Source organism: Lactuca serriola, chromosome 9, assembly GCF_051521515.1.
Source record: "Lactuca serriola cultivar US96UC23 chromosome 9, Lser_US96UC23_V15, whole genome shotgun sequence".
In the NCBI taxonomy this organism is placed as follows: Eukaryota; Viridiplantae; Streptophyta; class Magnoliopsida; order Asterales; family Asteraceae; genus Lactuca; species Lactuca serriola.
In genome coordinates, this window is record NC_136416.1 from 182169993 (window position 1) to 182187011 (window position 17019).

Below are 17019 nucleotides of genomic sequence, written 5' to 3' on the forward strand. Positions count from 1 at the left end.
CTTCAAGAAAGAACTTATGATGACTCCTTTTGTCCTTACTAATACTAGATCTTTGCAAGAACCACAAAGGTATATTCTAAATACATTTCCATTATATATATAATTAATTTTTAATGAGTTTGGGCCAGATGATGAAGCAGATAAATACTCAAGAAACACTCCTGATGCATTTCATGAAGATTATGTAGGCAATTTGTTCAATGAAATGCCAGGAGACAAGTTTTTTTCTGAACTAAAAGCCATTAGATGATATCCTGTTTCTTTTGACCCACCTTTGACTGATTGAAGTTCACATGGGAATTCCTATATGCTTCCCTCATGTATGTGTGCCTCCTTGTCATTTTTTGGCGATTTCAATAAAAGATTAAGTTTTTTGGATATATCATAGACATGATCAGACTTGCTTGATGAATGCAGTTCTCAAATGTAGGCTCTCTTGAACTTCATGGATTTTCTAGAAACAGATTATGGAGTGTTGACAATGACCCCCCTCCCTTCACCACTAATCCCACAAATAAAGTTTTCATTGACTTGATCTTCAAGTCCACTGAAGATGATGTGAAGACATGGCCTCACAGGTGACCTTAATTTCACCCCTTTTTGTCTACTAGACATTCTTATGATATTTACATGTCTTTCAATTGTTTCAATTCAAACTACATTTTATTATTTTGTAGCTTTGAATACCGATTGAGGGTTAGTCTTGGACCTGTTGCAGACTTGCTGTTAACATCTCGTGTCAGAAATACAAACACAAATGGAAAACCATTTTCTTTCACTGTTGCATATAAAACCTATTTTTCTGTTTCAGGTATCAGGTATTAAGTTTTTTTTGTTCTTTTCCATGTATATATTACATATAATCATGTTAGAATTTGGTCTATATTAGTTCCTATCAAATGGACTTAATATCATGTTTTTTATTATTGCATAGTTGTTCCCAATAGAATGGTGTAGCTGTGTTTTCAAAAAATATTTGATTCTCTTGTTTCAGTGAAATCCGTGTAGAAGGATTGGAGATGCTGGAAGATGGCCTTCCTAATGCTGGTAAGATCATGGAAATTTTCCACAATGGGATTGAAACTCATACTCTGACTACTTTAAAATATTTGAGCTGATTGAGAAATCCGAATAACACTCTGTTTGTTATTAGGTCGTACAGAGCATCGTAAGTGAGCTTGAATCAGAAGGGGCGCTTCCAAGAAGTAATTTGAGGGTTTCATCGCTGGCTACATGTTGCAGACCTAGGTCGGTTTGCTACACAATTTCCTTTCTGTCTTTCTATGGATGTAATTATAATTTCACTACAATTTAATTATGTTCAATACATAATACATGATATTAACCCTTGGATTATGTGCTATTCTCCATAAAGCGTATTGAAGAAATTGAAGGGTAGGGTTAGATAAGACTGATTATGCTATATATGTTGTGACTTGTGAGCACTTGTGGAAAAAGTGTGATTTTGGATTAAGCTATTGGCATTAGTCGCTTAACCAAGAAAGTTTGAAGGAATACTATATCCAATAATATATTGTTGCGCTTAGTTGTTGTAATCGTATGTCTAGCCTTCCTTTTTGTAACTAGTACATAGATATTTGGAATGGACAAAATAAAGAGAAGAGTTTATTTGGAATGGATATATTTCTGTAACCCATAAAGTTTGAATGAATACTATATCCAACAATATATTGTTGTGCTTAGTTTTTGTAATCGTATGTCTAACTTTCCTTTCTGTAACTAGTATAGAGATATTTTGAATGGACAAATTAAAGAGAAGAGTTTATTAGTATAGAAAATTGTAATTGTATGTTATGTGGGGTGGAAATAAATGATAATCTTGCACTAGAAAAATGTAATGTGTCTGATCCTTGTGGTTTATGTCATTCATAAGCTGTTGGCAAGGTTTTAAGAGAAGCAACAGAAGCTAAAGTTGTTGCTCAAGCTGAGGCTACAGAATGGAAACTGTTGGGTCGTGTTTTGAATGTTGCGTCTATTGGGCTCGTTTGTTAGTCCGTTTTTGTATCTTTGGTATGGGCCTGTCCATCCGTGAGTATAGTAGGGTTTATTATAAATATAGGTGCTTGCATGCATCTTATTTTGACGATAGAAAAGATAGAATAGATTGATCAAAGAAGTTTTTATTATCGTTCTTGTAACCCTAAATCCTCTACAGCGGAAGTTCTTAGTCGAGCTCTGCTGAGGATTGTTTGAATTAATCATTCGACACATTGTTATTCAATCTTGTCTTGTTTATTGTTTTATGTTCTTCGCACTACCTGTTACAAAGATCTAATCGATCTTCAAGTTTATTTTATAACTTATCAATTGGTATTAGAGCAGGAGGCTGTGTAATTCATACACTTCTTTTCTGTGAAAAAGGTTGCGATTAGGGTTATTCCGCATTTACTGATATTTATTGAGCCGTCATCCCATAATTGACGTAACTCAACATTTATTTGTGTTGCCCTAATTTAATATATTACAAGTCTGATCTTTTAAACAGGTTTTTCGATCAAGCATGGACGAGTCACAATCTAATCCCATTAACATCTCAAACAGCATTGGATCAACGACAAAGATTCCCATCCTTTACACCCAGGATTATGAGGTCTGGGCACATCACTTTGAAGATTATGTCATCGGATCTGAGGACAATGGATATCTCGTCTGGGAAGCAATCATATATGGACCATTCGCTCATTCAGCAACTTCAAGAATTATTAAAACTCAGAAGGAGTATAATGATCTTTTGAAAGATGTTAAAGATATTGCTCAAGACGAAAAAGATAAATTTCAGTGCATTCAGTGCAATATTAAAGCATTGAGACTAATCAGATTCGCTCTTCAATCTGACACTTTCCGGCTAGTGAGTTCGTGCAGCACTGCTAAAGAAATATAGGATAGGCTGCGAGAGTTATATTCTACGGACGAAGATCTCGAGCATTCCATTCAAACCTTGCTTTTTTCCGAATTTGGTGAATTCAAGCAGAGTCCTGAAGAAACTGTAACACAGACGTTCGATCGCTTCAATCATCTTCTTAGTAAGATGATTAAACATGATATTAAAAGGAAGTTGATTGAACAAAAGGTTACATTTTTAAACGGTCTCAGATCTGAGTGGAGAGCGGTTGTGTCCACTGTTAAAGTGCATGAGCAATTCAAATCTTACTCTTTGGCGAAACTGGTAGGGATTTTGAAATCCCAAGAAAAGATTGTGTTACAGGAGAAAAATGTGGTTTCAAGCTTGGGATCATTGGCCCTTCTGTCCAAAAGCAAAGCTGTGATGGAAGATGAAGACCTCAACCTAGAGGATTATGACCTTACCTCTGAAGACTATGCAATGATGGTGTCAAACCCAAAAAGGTTCATCAAGAAAAGGTTCCCTACAAATAAGAACCGAAATTGGCAGGGAAGTTACAGTTCTGAAAAGGTTAGGGAATAACCGAAGGCAGAAGAACCAAAGAAGGAACCGAAAGCTGAAGGAGATTCGGGTGTGAGCTGCTATTATTGTGGAGGAAAGAACCACTATGCCAAAGATTGTGTTCGCAAGAAAATGGCAGAAAAGGATGAGGAGAAAGACAAAGAAACTGTGTTGTTGAAAAAGCTGGAAGAGATCAAAAGAAAGAAATCCACTGCTAACCCTTCTATGAATGCTTTAATTGTGCAGGGTTCGGTAGCGGATGATGAGTTCGGTGGCATGGAGGTCTGGTCAACCAATTCTGAGGACGATGAAGTCAGGAAGCCATCTCATGGAAAGGCCTATGTTGCAAAAGGTGAAGGGAGCGGTGGAAAGTGTTTAATAGTGCCAGACGTGTCTCAGATAAGGGGATACAACACAGATGGTGGGAATGAAGACACAAAGGAGCGAGAGGACTTGTGCTTCACAGCAAAACCTCTCAGCATGCAGTTTAACGAGCTTGATGAATTAATCAAGAAGGTACAATCAGTTTTCGTTTCATTCAAAGTCCCACAAAGTTCATATGAAAAGGAATTGAAAAATGTTAATTCAAGAATCTCTCATCTAGACAGCAGTTTAACTCAAACACGGGTCACCAATTCTAACCTAACTGACCAAATAAGCAGGGTATCTTCAAAGAGTGAGGAACGGAGGATGTGGATCGAGCTGAAGGAGTTGGAGTTAATCAAATCCAAGGATGAAAACATTTATTTACAAAGAGACAATTTAAAACTTTTAAAACAGAGAAATGTCTTTTGTTTAATTGCTAAGCGTCTTTACACTAATATCACTCAACTTCATTTAAACTGTGAAATAGGGCAGAAAATTCATCGCATGATTTTGCCCTTCCTTGAGTTTAAGGAGGATGAAATTGACGCTGAAGCATATAACTGCGAAAGTGTTGTTTCGTCTGAGGATGTTAATCCGACATATATGTATGGTCTAGACAAAATCGAATCTTTCATAAAGTCCAAGGACCATAAAGACATGCTGAAAAATCTTTTGGATGAAAATGATAAACTAAAACTAAGAACCAAAACCATACAAAAGTTTGACTCATTGAATGCCAACCTGAGCTCAGAAAATAAAATTGATGTTGAAAATGAATCTGAGCTCAATGAGGACGATGATATGAGTGAAATTTCTGTTGAAGACACAGTTGACTGTTCAGAGTTTGTCAAGAGCGAACCCAAAAACCACAAAAATCTTATTTCAGAAAATTCTGTGGAGTTTGCTCGTCTGTCCCAACAAAAGTCCCTGATCCTTGAAGAAAAGGCTGTTGTATACCAAAAAGTGAGAACAACTCCAAATCAGGTGTATAAAGTCACAGGCGTAATAGAACATCAGACAGCCGAACTCACAGCTATTGTAAACGAAGATAATGCTGACGGTTGTGATGAGTTCTTCTGGTCTGCTCCTATCGACAATGCTGACGAAACAGTTGGTCTGTCAGAAAGGACTTCATGGAAAACCAAAGGCAGATATGTGCCAGAACCTCTAAACAAGCCCGATAACTTTGACATGCCAAGTACTAGTGGTACAAAAGATGTTCCTGAAGCAAAAAGAGATCCTGCAAAAGAAGTCACTCCTTCAAGCGAAACCTCATCAGTTCAGAGTGAACCGGCTGACAAAAAGCAAAAGCAAAAAGCGAATGTCCATCGTCAGCCGAAGCAGGTGAGAAATCAAAAACAGCAAAGGAATCAGAGATACAAGAAGAATCTCTCTGAAAGAAAACAGTTCTGGCAATCTCAAAATGCCCATTTCTCTTATCATGACAGAAATTTAAAGTCAGAGAAAAACACTGTTAGGTCACAAGAGAGTCATAACAACCGAAGAGAGAGGTTCGGTTCAGAAAACACTATCTACCGAAAGCAGAGGTTCGGTTCCGAGAGCAAAAGAGACCAAAGATCTAGGTTCGGTCCTACTGATGATCAAAAGAAAAAGGGTCACTTAGAATCTCAAGCCAAGAAATCATCTCAGTCTAACTTCTCTCATTCCTCTTCTTCTAATTCTTCTAATTCCTCTCAACCTCTTTCTAAATTCAACTCTGTTCGCACTTAGAATCCAAAATCTTCAACAGATTTGAAAGGAAAATCGAAGGTCTCCTCAGTCAAAACCGATCAAAAGCACTCCAATGTCCAAATACCTAAACCAGAATCCAAACCGAAAGAAACAAATCCCAATAAAATTAAGGTTTTCACCATTAAAAAGAAAGATGAAACAACGTTAATAAAAAGAACATATCTTGTTGACATCTCTCTTACTATTCCTGTTCCTGTGAAAGGCTCACGTGGACCCAAGAAACTTTGGGTTCCTAAATCTGCTTAATTTTTGCAGGTTATTAGTGACGAGCAGTTTGACGAAGAATGGTACATTGATAGTGGCTGCTCACATCACATGACAGGAAGGAAGGAAGAGCTGGGGGAATTTCGGTCTCTTTCAAATGGTGGAAATGTCAAGTTCGGGAACAACTCCTTCGGCACCATAAAAGGCTATGGAATGATTACAAATGGTGATTTTACGATTAGGAAGGTTGCATACGTTGAAGGACTACAACACAACCTCATCATTGTATCTCAGCTTGTTGGAGGTACCGGTCTCAAGGTCTCATTCGATGATGAGGGTTCGGAAATAATTGAAAAGAAAACAAAAAGGGTAATTCTCAAATCGGAGCGCAAAGGCGAAATGTTTCCTCTGAACCTCAAACCCATCAAAGGGAATCCAGCTATCTGCCTGTTATCCAAAGCACAATCTAACGAAAGCTGGCTGTGGCACCGAAGGCTCTCTCATCTCAATTCCAAGGATATTAACAAACTTGTCACAGGTGGTCATGTTCGAGGTCTTCCACTGCTTAAATTTGATCGAGAACATTTATGTGCTGCATGTGAAATGGGGAAGCAGAGTCGTCAAAATCACCCATCGATTGTTAACACTAAAGTTGTTGAACCATTAGAGTTAATTCAAATTGACTTGTGTGGTCCATCATCTATCGAAAGCATCGGCGGGAGCAAGTATATTCTTGTCATCGTTGATGACTTCTCGCGTTTTACATGGGTGTTCTTTCTGAAGCACAAATCTGAAGCGACTCTTAAGCTGAAGATGTTCATCAAGCAGGTAGAAGTACAGCTGAAGAAAGTCGTTCGCAACATCAGGAGCGACAATGGTCTGGAGTTCAAAAATAAAGAATTCAAAGAATTCTTAGCCAACAAAGGAACCAGTCATAACTTCTCAGCTCCCTACACTCCTCAACAAAACGGGATTGTTGAAAGACGAAACCGATCTTTGTGTGAGGCAGCCCGAAGCATGCTAAGTTTTGCTTCTTTACCTTTATATTTTTGGGCTGATGCTATTGCTGCAGCTTGTTTTACGCAGAATAGGTCATATCTCAATAAACGATTCACTCTCACTCCTTATGAGATCATCAACAACAGGAAGCCAAATGTCAAATTTTTCCACGTGTTCGGCTCACGGTGCTTCATCTTCAATTCTAAAGAACACCGTAACAAGTTCGATGTCAAAGCCGATGAAGGGATATTTCTGGGCTATTCTCTCATTTTGAAAGCGTACAGGGTATTAACACAAGCGATCAAGAAAAATAGAAGAGACTTATTACGTGACTTTTGATGATAGCTATGTCAAAAAGCTAAAGGCCAACGAAGATGCAGTTGGAGAAATCTTTCCTCAAACAGGCCAAGTCACAGCCTCGATCGCAAATCTATTTGAGAAGTTTGTCGACTTATTTGATGAACCAGAGAAGGCTACTCTCTCGGAAGTCAGTGCAGCAGACAATAAAGTAGATCATTTGAAGCAACTCATCGAAGATGCTGCCAAACAAATGAATGAAGGAGGATCTTGTTCCAATGAACCTCTACAGCACAATGCTTCAATCGAGGGGGAGGATCCATCTTCTTCATTACAAAAGAGTTCACATGTTGAGGGGGAGGACAGTTCTCAAGCTACTCCCGAACGATCAGCAGTACCCGAAGGTGCTACAACACCCGAAGGTGCGTCAACACCCGAAAACTCGATACCGCCCGAAACCCCTGTAGCTCAAGAAACTCAAGACATACCTGAAAGCTTATCAGTTGAGGGGGAGAATGTTGATATGCTTTATGACGATGACAGTCAATCTGAACTAGAAGAGATGATAAACGCTGAATTGGATCCATCCTATGATCCAAATTACCCTCCTCTTGTCAAATGGACCAGAGATCATCCTGTCTCCCAGGTTGTCGGTAATGTCTCTGAAAAGGTTCTGACCCGATCACAACTTAAGGCAAAACAGACTTCCTTATTTTCAAAAGTAGAATTCTGTATGTTCAACTCCTTCGTCTCAAAAGTTGAACCAAAAACGGTTAACACTGCTCTTGATCACTCCGATTGGGTTCAAGCTATGCAAGACGAATTGAATGAATTCGAAAGGAATCAAGTTTGGCGTCTCATTCCAACTCTTCAAGATGCCTCAGTTGTTGGTCTCAAATGGGTCTTCAGAAATAAAATGGACAAGGAAGGCAACGTGATACGAAACAAAGCACGTTTGGTGGTGAAAGGATACTGTCAGGAGGAAGGAATTGACTATGAAGAAACTTTCGCTCCTGTAGCTAGGCTGGAATCCGTTAGAATATTTCTTGCCTATGCTGCACACAAAAACTTTGAGGTCTACCAAATGGATGTCAAGTGCGCATTTCTAAATGGAGAACTTGAAGAAACTGTGTACGTGGAGCAAACTCTTGGATTCATAAATGAAAGGTACCCCAATCATTGTTACATTTTGGACAAAGCCGTATATGGACTGAAACAAGCTCCGAGAGCCTGGTATGAAACGCTTTCCAAGTTTTTAAAGATGTCCAAATTCAAACAAGGTTCGGTTGACCCAACCTTCTTTCGTAAGAAGGAAGGTAACCACCTTATGATTGTTCAAATTTACGTCGATGATATCATCTTTGGCTCAATGAATCCTAGCTTAACGACTGAATTCAGAAAGCTGATGGAGACTAAATTTGAAATGAGCTCAATGGGTCCAATTAACTTTTTCCTTGGTTTAAATATTAGACAGGGACCCGAAGGCATCTTTATTAATCAGGAGGCTTACACAAAGACTCTCCTTGCAAAATTTGGCATGATGGGAGATTCGAAGGTTAAAGTTCCAATGGCGTTTGGCACCAAGCTCACTCCATCCTTGGATAAGTCAGCAGTCGATATTACGCTATATCGCCAGATAATCGGCTCTCTGATGTATCTTACTGCTAGCAGGCCTGATATAATGTTCTCTATATGCTATTGTGCTAGATTTCAGGAGAATCCACGTGAACCTCATATGCTCGCAGTGAACATACTCCGTTATCTCAAGCGAACTACCTCTTTAGGCCTATGGTATCCATCCAACTCAGGCTTCTTCGTTCAAGCCTACTCAGATGCAGACCTTGGAGGTTGTGGACTAGACAGGAAAAGCACCACGGGAGGCTGCCAATTCCTTGACGGGAAGTTAGTTAGTTGGCAATCAAAGAAACAAACCCGTGTGTCTTTATCTACAGCTGAAGCGGAATACATTGCAGCTACCTCTTGTACTTCTCAAGTGATTTGGATCCAAAGTCAACTCCGGGACTATGGACTCAATATGAAAAAGATCCCATTATATTGTGACTCTGAGAGTGCAATTAGGATCTGTCATAACCCAGTGCAACACTCCAAGACCAAGCACATAGCTCTGAGGTATCACTTCATTAAAGATCGTGTGGAAGATGGGAACGTCGAAATTCATTTTGTTCGAACCACTGATCAACTGGCTGACATCTTCACCAAAGCTCTTCCTGAAGCATCGTTCAACAAAATTCTACAAGGGCTAGGTATGATGGAATCGGAGTCAGTACCAAAAATTACCTCTCAAACTCAAACGTAAAAAGCGAAATAGACCGAATATTCGGGTTCGGGTCTTGCACTAATGTACCGAAATAATCCGAACGCTCGGGTTCGGTTGAATCATCTGGTTTTCGCTCCTCAATCAAATATAGTTTTCTTGGTTGTAAATCTTTTGTATCATTGTTCCAAATGCATTTCTCTTATTGTCAAAACAATTCTCTTTTTGAAAATCTATTTTCTTTGGTAAACGAAATAGACCGAACGTTCGGGTTCGGTTTCAAAATTTTTCTCACCCGAAATAGACCGAACGCTCGGGTTCGGTTCCAAAGTTTTTCACAACCGAAATAGACCGAACGCTCGGGTTCGGTTCCAAAGTTTTTTTTTTTAATTATTTTTTTTGTCTTATTTTTATTCCTTTTAATTTTTATCAAAAATTCCAATATTTTTTTCTCTTTATCTTTTTTTTTCATTTTTTTTTAATTTATTATCAAAAACTCCAAAAATATTTTATTCTTTATTTTCTTTTTGGCTTTAATTTTATTTGTGTGTTCGTTTATGGGGAAATTGTTGAAATTAGGTAAGTGTCCCTAGAAGCATGCTGCTGTATGTGTCCAAAGCCTCACTTGATTCCGAATAATAGGCCTTACTGACTTGGTATACACAAACCTTGTCTTCCCAATTAGGCTTTCTCATTTATTCTAATCATGAGCTACCTAACTCTCTTCTCACATGAGATAAGAGTTTTCTGCTTGGTCCTATTTTTTCGCAGCAGAGGTACTTTGATTTCTTACACCATCTACATTTCATTTCTCCATCACACTCGTTTCACATACGTAACCCTTGAGACTCTCAGAAATTACCACTGTGGTTTATGGTTACACAATAACTGTGTTCATGATCTTAGTTTCGTGCCACTACGAGCTAAGTGAAACCCAAAATTCAATACCCAATACGAATTGACGGTGAACAATTAATTTGCTCTAGTTTTCACCATTGAATTGACGGATGTATCTTAATGCTATCTCAAAAAAAAATTTATTTTGTGTGATTCCTATGAAATTGTTACAACCAATAACATTTCTTCCCTTGGGATCCAGTTTTAATTTTTTTTTGAGATTTTATATTCCCAGCCAGTTTAAATTATTCCCAACCTACTTGTTCAACAGACTACAAAGGTCTCACAAGTACTTCGTTCACTTTCTATCTTATATCAAGATTAGGAATGTTGAATCGAAGCGAAAGCCACCCTAATAAGCCTAATTAAAAGAAGCCTTTCAACACTTCTTAATAAGTGTTCGATCGTTATTCAACGGGAAACCACACAAACACTTTAAGGTCTCTCTTGACTTTGAAGGAAGAGATTCGTGCCTGGGATCATTTGTTTCGTGTCTTTATTGACGTCACATTTTTCCCAAAAATTATTGCTTTATTTCTTTTGTTTTACACCCTTAGCACGAAAATCTTTGATTTTCCAAAATTCAGGTTCTATTAATTACAGATATTTTAATTGGATTAATGGTTGATTAAAGGCTGTGGTTAATTTTAATCTACGTGGGGGTTTTTTTTCGAAAGATGTCGTTACACCTTAAAGGGATAAGATGAAGACATTCTGACTCAGGCGGGAGTCTAATCGATTTGATTTCAAACGGCGCAAAAGGGAAAGCGTGCGAATTGGAACCGTCTCATCTCCAAATGGCGCAGAAGGGGCGCGTGTGAATCTGAAACGGTTCATATCCAAACGGCGCTTGATGGGAGGCGTGTTCTTAGGGGTCTGACACTCTATCTCTTGCGTAATCATCGGCTACCCCAACTGTCACGCATCAGTCAACTCCGGAAAACTCTTCGATTCTTAATTGAAGATTTGGGAAGATCTTTCTCTCTCCTAAATCCCCAGTATAAAAGGCAACATAATCCTTCATTTACCTCTTTACCGCAATTAAAATTCCCAGAGAGCAAAAATTCCTTAATACTTTCCTGTTCATCATCTTCTCAACTCTCTTCAAGCCATGGCAAATTCTTCTTCTGTTCACGCAACATCCCACATACTACCCATTCGCCCTCAACAAAGCCTCATCATTGACTTAACCCCTCATGTTTACGACGCCTTCATGTTCCCCATTATCGAGTGTTTGAAGTATTCCCCAATTGCTCCTGCACTTACAGGAGCTGAATCTGTTTCGATGGAGTTCTTGTCGCAAATCTTTGCGACTGCTCATTATGACAAGGCTGTTGACAGAGTCTTCTTTGATATATTTCAGCACAAGGCATCAATTTCCAAGCAAAGGTTTTGCTCGATGTTAGGGTTTGAACCTGATTCCTCGAGGGTTAACCCTGAAACGATTCCAATGGGGCATTTGTTCAATATGTTTTACAATATGGGTTATACGGAGGTGCTTACTTCAGTCGCGAAGTTCAAGAAGTCGTGCCTACCTCCACAGTGGAACGGGATGTTCACTGTTCTATTCAAAGGGCTTTCTGAAAGAAGTGCTGGATCTGATGGTTCCAGTCGGTTATTTTTATCAATAATGTATGGAATCTACAATGGCATCAATGTAGATTATGGGTCTGTTCTATGGCAACAGCTCATCCAGAGTCTCTCCTCTACTTCCAGGCATTCAGAGATTTCTTACGCTAGGTTCTGGACTTTGGTCACAAAATGGGTGATGGACAAGTACCACGTCCCCATTGTCGCTGGTGCTCCAATGTCTTCGATTGGTACATTCCATACCACGAAGATCATTGTCTCGGACGCTTCCAATTTTCCATTCAACGGTTCAATTCCGGAAACTATGTATGGCGACATTCCTGCTGATAGCCGGATTATCAGAACATACAAAGAATTCAAGCGTTCTGGTCCGAGGGATCTCACTCCGGAGATGTTGAAGTCTATTCATGACGCCGACAAGCCTGCTCCAAGAGGCAAGAAGGCTGATAAGGGGAAACAGGTGGCGAAAGGGGCTAAAGGCCCTTCTCCAAAGAAGAGGAAACCAACCAAAGCTGCTCAGTCTCCACAGCAAAAGAGACGAAAAAACTCAGTCGAGGCGAAAGCTAATTATCGCTTCATCCTCAAGCGAGTCTGAGGGTGAGAGTTCGGATTCTGAAGACTCTCCATGAGGTAACACTCCACCCAGATCTCCTACCCCAGAGGTTCATGTCTCTACTTCTCCCATTAATTCTTCACCTAGAACCATTCCTTTTTCTATTCCCCCCATAACTTCCACTTCAATCCCAATACCAACACCAATATTCACCGAAGCAACCACAACATCCACTGCAGATGTTAGAGCCAACGTATCTGATACAGGGGTTCATACTGATGCACCCGAAACCACAAAAGCACCCAAACCTACACCAACGCCCGAAACAACCCAACCCGAACCTACCCATTCTTCAGCTCCACCAGCTTCACCACCACCACCTTCTCTTGGTCATGCTTCAGAGAATGAAGAACCTTTCCTTGGCGGGGAAGATATGACGTTTGACTCGGTCTACTATAGTCCGTTTCAAATACAGAGTGATGACGATGACGATGCTCCCGTTACAAAATGACATCTCAAGGAAGATTGTTGATGCTTTCTCCAAGGCTCAGCAAGATTCCATTGCGTCTGCAACCTCCGCCATCGACGCCTCAACAAAAGCTTGTCAGGATGCGACCGAAAAAGTCGATAAACTATTTTTCTGATGCCTCTGTCTTGTTAAGGTCTTTACAGGAGAGTGCAAACGTTGCTAAGACTACGTTGGAACCAATTGTTCAACAGTTGACAACGTTTGTCTCAACTGAGTTGAAGTCCTTCGCTTCATTTCGTCAAACGCTTTCCGACGACAACTTAGCATTTCGTGCAACCATTGACGAGCGTCTATCGAAGCTACAAGAAGATTTGGCTGCTGAGAACTCTTTGATGGATGTTCTGGCCAAGAAGACCACTACTCTGAAAGTCAAGAGTGTTCAACTATCTTACTCTCAACAAGAGATTGACTCTCTTCGGTCTGAAAGGGAGGTGATAAAGTCGTGTGTTTCGGATGTCCACTCTACCATCTCCAACATCCTCGAAGCACATGATCCCATCCTTAACTACACTGTGAAGCATGACCTTGCAAAGAAACTCGCTCCAGCCCTTGCCCTGCTAAGAAAACTTGAAGGGTTACTTGATTTCGTGTCCATTCCGAAACAAGGGGGAGAGAAGGACTCCATGTCTCAACCACCTCCATCCTCAAAGGCAACTCACACAACCGAACCTCCTCCAGTAGGCCAAGCCTCCGGTTCTGGTGTGAAAGATAAAGGCAAGAACATTGCTGAGGAAGAAGATGAAGATGAAGAGACTATCACTGATCTTTTAAAGCGAAAACGTCGAAATGATGATGCTGATGTCAGTGCTCGTGTGGCAAAAGAAGCTGAAGAAGCAGAAAGAAAACAAAAGGAAGCCCACGACCTTCTTGAGAGTAGGAAAACTCTTTTTCCTGCTTGGACTCTCGAGAGGATGATAAAAGAAGCCATCGACACTCCAAGTATCTTGTGGCTGGAACCTGTAATATCGCTTGATTGTTCCAACACTGTCGACTCTCAATTCGACATGCCTCTGACCCGAAAGGCGTTCATCTTTCACGCCTTCGCCAACGTTTCAGAGTTCCCTCATCCTCATCCACAGGTTGATCGGGACTTAATTGATTTCTATCTGAAGGCTGCTCAACTTCAGTATCAGACTTGGAGCGCTCAGAAGATTATCAACGTTCGGGTCTTGAAGTCGTACAGTGAAGGGAACTTCATCAACATTCGGTTCAAGGTATTTCGGGGATCTGCCAAAACCGAACATGTCATTTCTCTTGCAGATCTTCCGAACCTCAATCCCCATGATTGGATAATCTTGCACAACATCCTTCTAACCAATGAAGCTGAATACGGTCCGATCATAGACCATCTCAAGAGGATGCTTGTGTGCTACATCATGGAAGTTGCACTGATGGATCAGGAGATTGCAAGCGTGTTTAAGAAGAAACCAAAAATATCTCATGTTGGCTCTGCCAGTGATCTGAACCAAATGCAGATGGGAAAAATTGACTCGAGAAGGAATTCGGTCATGTTCACCAGGAACGAAGGACAGAAATGTCTTTTTGCCTTAGCTGACAAACATCTGTATACTACTGCTTGCTTAGAGCATGTTTTGGGGATCATCCACAGATGCAAGCAAAACTCAGTGGATGATGTCAAGTACTTCGATAACATGATACATTGGTACATTCGGTTCAGACAGACTATTCTCGCTCTAATCACACGTCTGTTTGATACTGTGAAGAAGGCTCCCGCTGCTGGCCCAAGCAAGAAGAAGAAGTAGTCTCGCTCCAATTTGACGCAAAGGGGGAGATTGTTGGGTCGTGTTTTGAATGTTGCGTCTATTGGGCTCGTTTGTTAGTCCGTTTTTGTATCTCCTGTATGGGTCTGTCCATCCGTGAGTATAGTAGGGTTTATTATAAATATAGGTGCTTGCATGCATCTTATTTTGACGATAGAAAAGATAGAATAGAGTGATCAAAGAAGTTTTTATTATCGTTCTTGTAACCCTAAATCCTCTACAACGGAAGTTCTTAGTCGAGCTCTGCTGAGGATTGTTTGAATTAATCATTCGACACATTGTGATTCAATCTTGTCTTGTTTATTGTTTTATGTTCTTCGCACTACCTGTTACAAAGATCTAATCGATCTTCAAGTTTATTTTATAACTTATCAGAAACACAAATATGAATTGGAAAGAGAAAAGAATCTGCAATTGGAACAAAAATAAGAACAAAGTTGACAAATGTTTCAATTTTGATCTAAAAATGGGAAAATTAGAAAGCTCAGGGACCATTTTTTTATAATTTACCCACAAATATTCACAAAACCATATGTATTTTCATGAAGAATATGATGAGATGCATTATATTGTTTACATTTTATAATTCAGATTTCTTTGAAGTGGGAAACTCCTCCTCAGACTGTGTTTATCTTGACAAAACCAAATTCAACTTCAGTCAAAATCCTTTGTGCATAAATGGTCAGGTATTATGACTTCAACTGTCTTCTTAAAGGGTATTTTTGGTATATGGTTATTAGTTAATCAATTATGTTAAAGGATATTTCTTTGAGCTTATGCATTACATTGTTGTATATTATTATTTACAATATTTCTTTAAGTGATGTGAAGTGATAAGATCCGTTATAGATCTGATCTCAATAGAGGAAATTCTGTACCTTTCTATGGTTCTTAATATCACCTACTGTTACTTGTTAAACTATAGCTGCTTGCTAGTTATTTGTGAATTTTTGGTCTCATTAAGTTGGCAAATTGTAGTCGATTGCTACTTAATTATCGTGAATTTTTGGCTGAACTACATATGATCTATCAAGAAATAGACTGTACAGATAAAGATTCCCTCTGTACCACATGCACAATGGTTATTTATAACTCTTATTGTTTCATTTCTATCATATTCTTCTAATAAGCCATCAATTCCAATGCAGTCGACTGTTTTTTAGATTCTTTATGATTTGTATTTAGTTTAATCTTCTATCCAGACCAAATTATCCTTGAAAGGACTTATTAATGATCATCATTTTTGGCATCCTGTGAAATTGTTCATAATTGGCTTGTTAATGTTCCTGTTTGTTTTCATTCATGTAGGTAACAATCTTGTTGAATTAGAGGTGAAGAAGACATGGCTTTCTGTGGACCATATGAATCAGATGTTAACGGTAACAAGTTTAACACTCGAGTCTATACGATCAAATGTTAATGTTAACAAGTTTAACACATGTGTCTTTGTTATACATACAGGTTAGGAAGGTATATCCGACTTTAGACATGGAGGCTGATGACGGAGACAATTACGCACATATTCCAATAAGAAACAGAGTTGGATGAGTATTTGTTAGTTTTATAGGGATGTATAACCCATGTTAGCAATGTATTATTTTTTTTAACATTTGAATGATTCTTTGTATGACATATTATAATTTGTGCAATTTATTTTATTTTTTTAGTATGAAATTTTATTTTATATTATGCAATTGATTGTATTTTTTTGTATATGGTATTTTATTTCTATTATGAGACATTAAATGCAAATTTAATTTAAAAATTAATAAATATATAAATATATATATTTTTTAAACATTTAAATTTACGAGACGCAAAAATGTGTGTCATCTTTATTTATGACATGGCCTTTCTTGACAAGAGTTTTAATGATACGCATTGCGTGTCGTAAATGCGCATCGTCTATCGAAGACGCGTAAAAGTGTGTCGTCTCTCGTTATGACAGGGCCTTCCTTGATGCACATTTGTGCGTCGTCTGAGCGTTTTGCGATACGCATTGCGTGTCGTAAAAGGCTGTTTTTCTAGCAGTGGTGGCCCCGGATGTATCGAGAATCTCGATCTATGCGCCTCCTCTACTAGTGTACGTCGAACTCCGCCCGTATTGGGCACCCAAATCCGCCTCGGAAAGTCATAAGCCCTCGACTATTCGTCGCAAATTTGGACACCTATCCAATCACCCGCTCGTTCTTACGGTTCTCCGATCCCACGGCCTCCACCTGGGCCTTTCGAATGGTTTCTAACACTGGAGTCATCACTGTCATCCTCATACCCACACCTCAGATTGGAGCACTCTCTGCTCTGTGGCTCAGGGCGCCGACTACCACATTAGCCTTGCCCGGATGATACAGG

At 39.3% G+C, this 17019-nt stretch overlaps 1 protein-coding gene across 1 annotated transcript; it reads left to right on the top strand.

The window, feature by feature from the left end:
• Nucleotides 1–293: 293 nt before the first annotated feature.
• On the top strand, nucleotides 294–16215 carry LOC145076353 (putative glucose-6-phosphate 1-epimerase). The gene is made up of 6 exons (XM_079022258.1): nucleotides 294–320; nucleotides 418–578; nucleotides 678–818; nucleotides 995–1047; nucleotides 15976–16046; nucleotides 16129–16215. The coding sequence occupies exons 1-6, from the start codon at nucleotides 294–296 to the stop codon at nucleotides 16213–16215; spliced, it is 540 nt and encodes a 179-aa protein (XP_078878384.1).
• The last annotated feature ends 804 nt before the right edge of the window (nucleotides 16216–17019 follow it).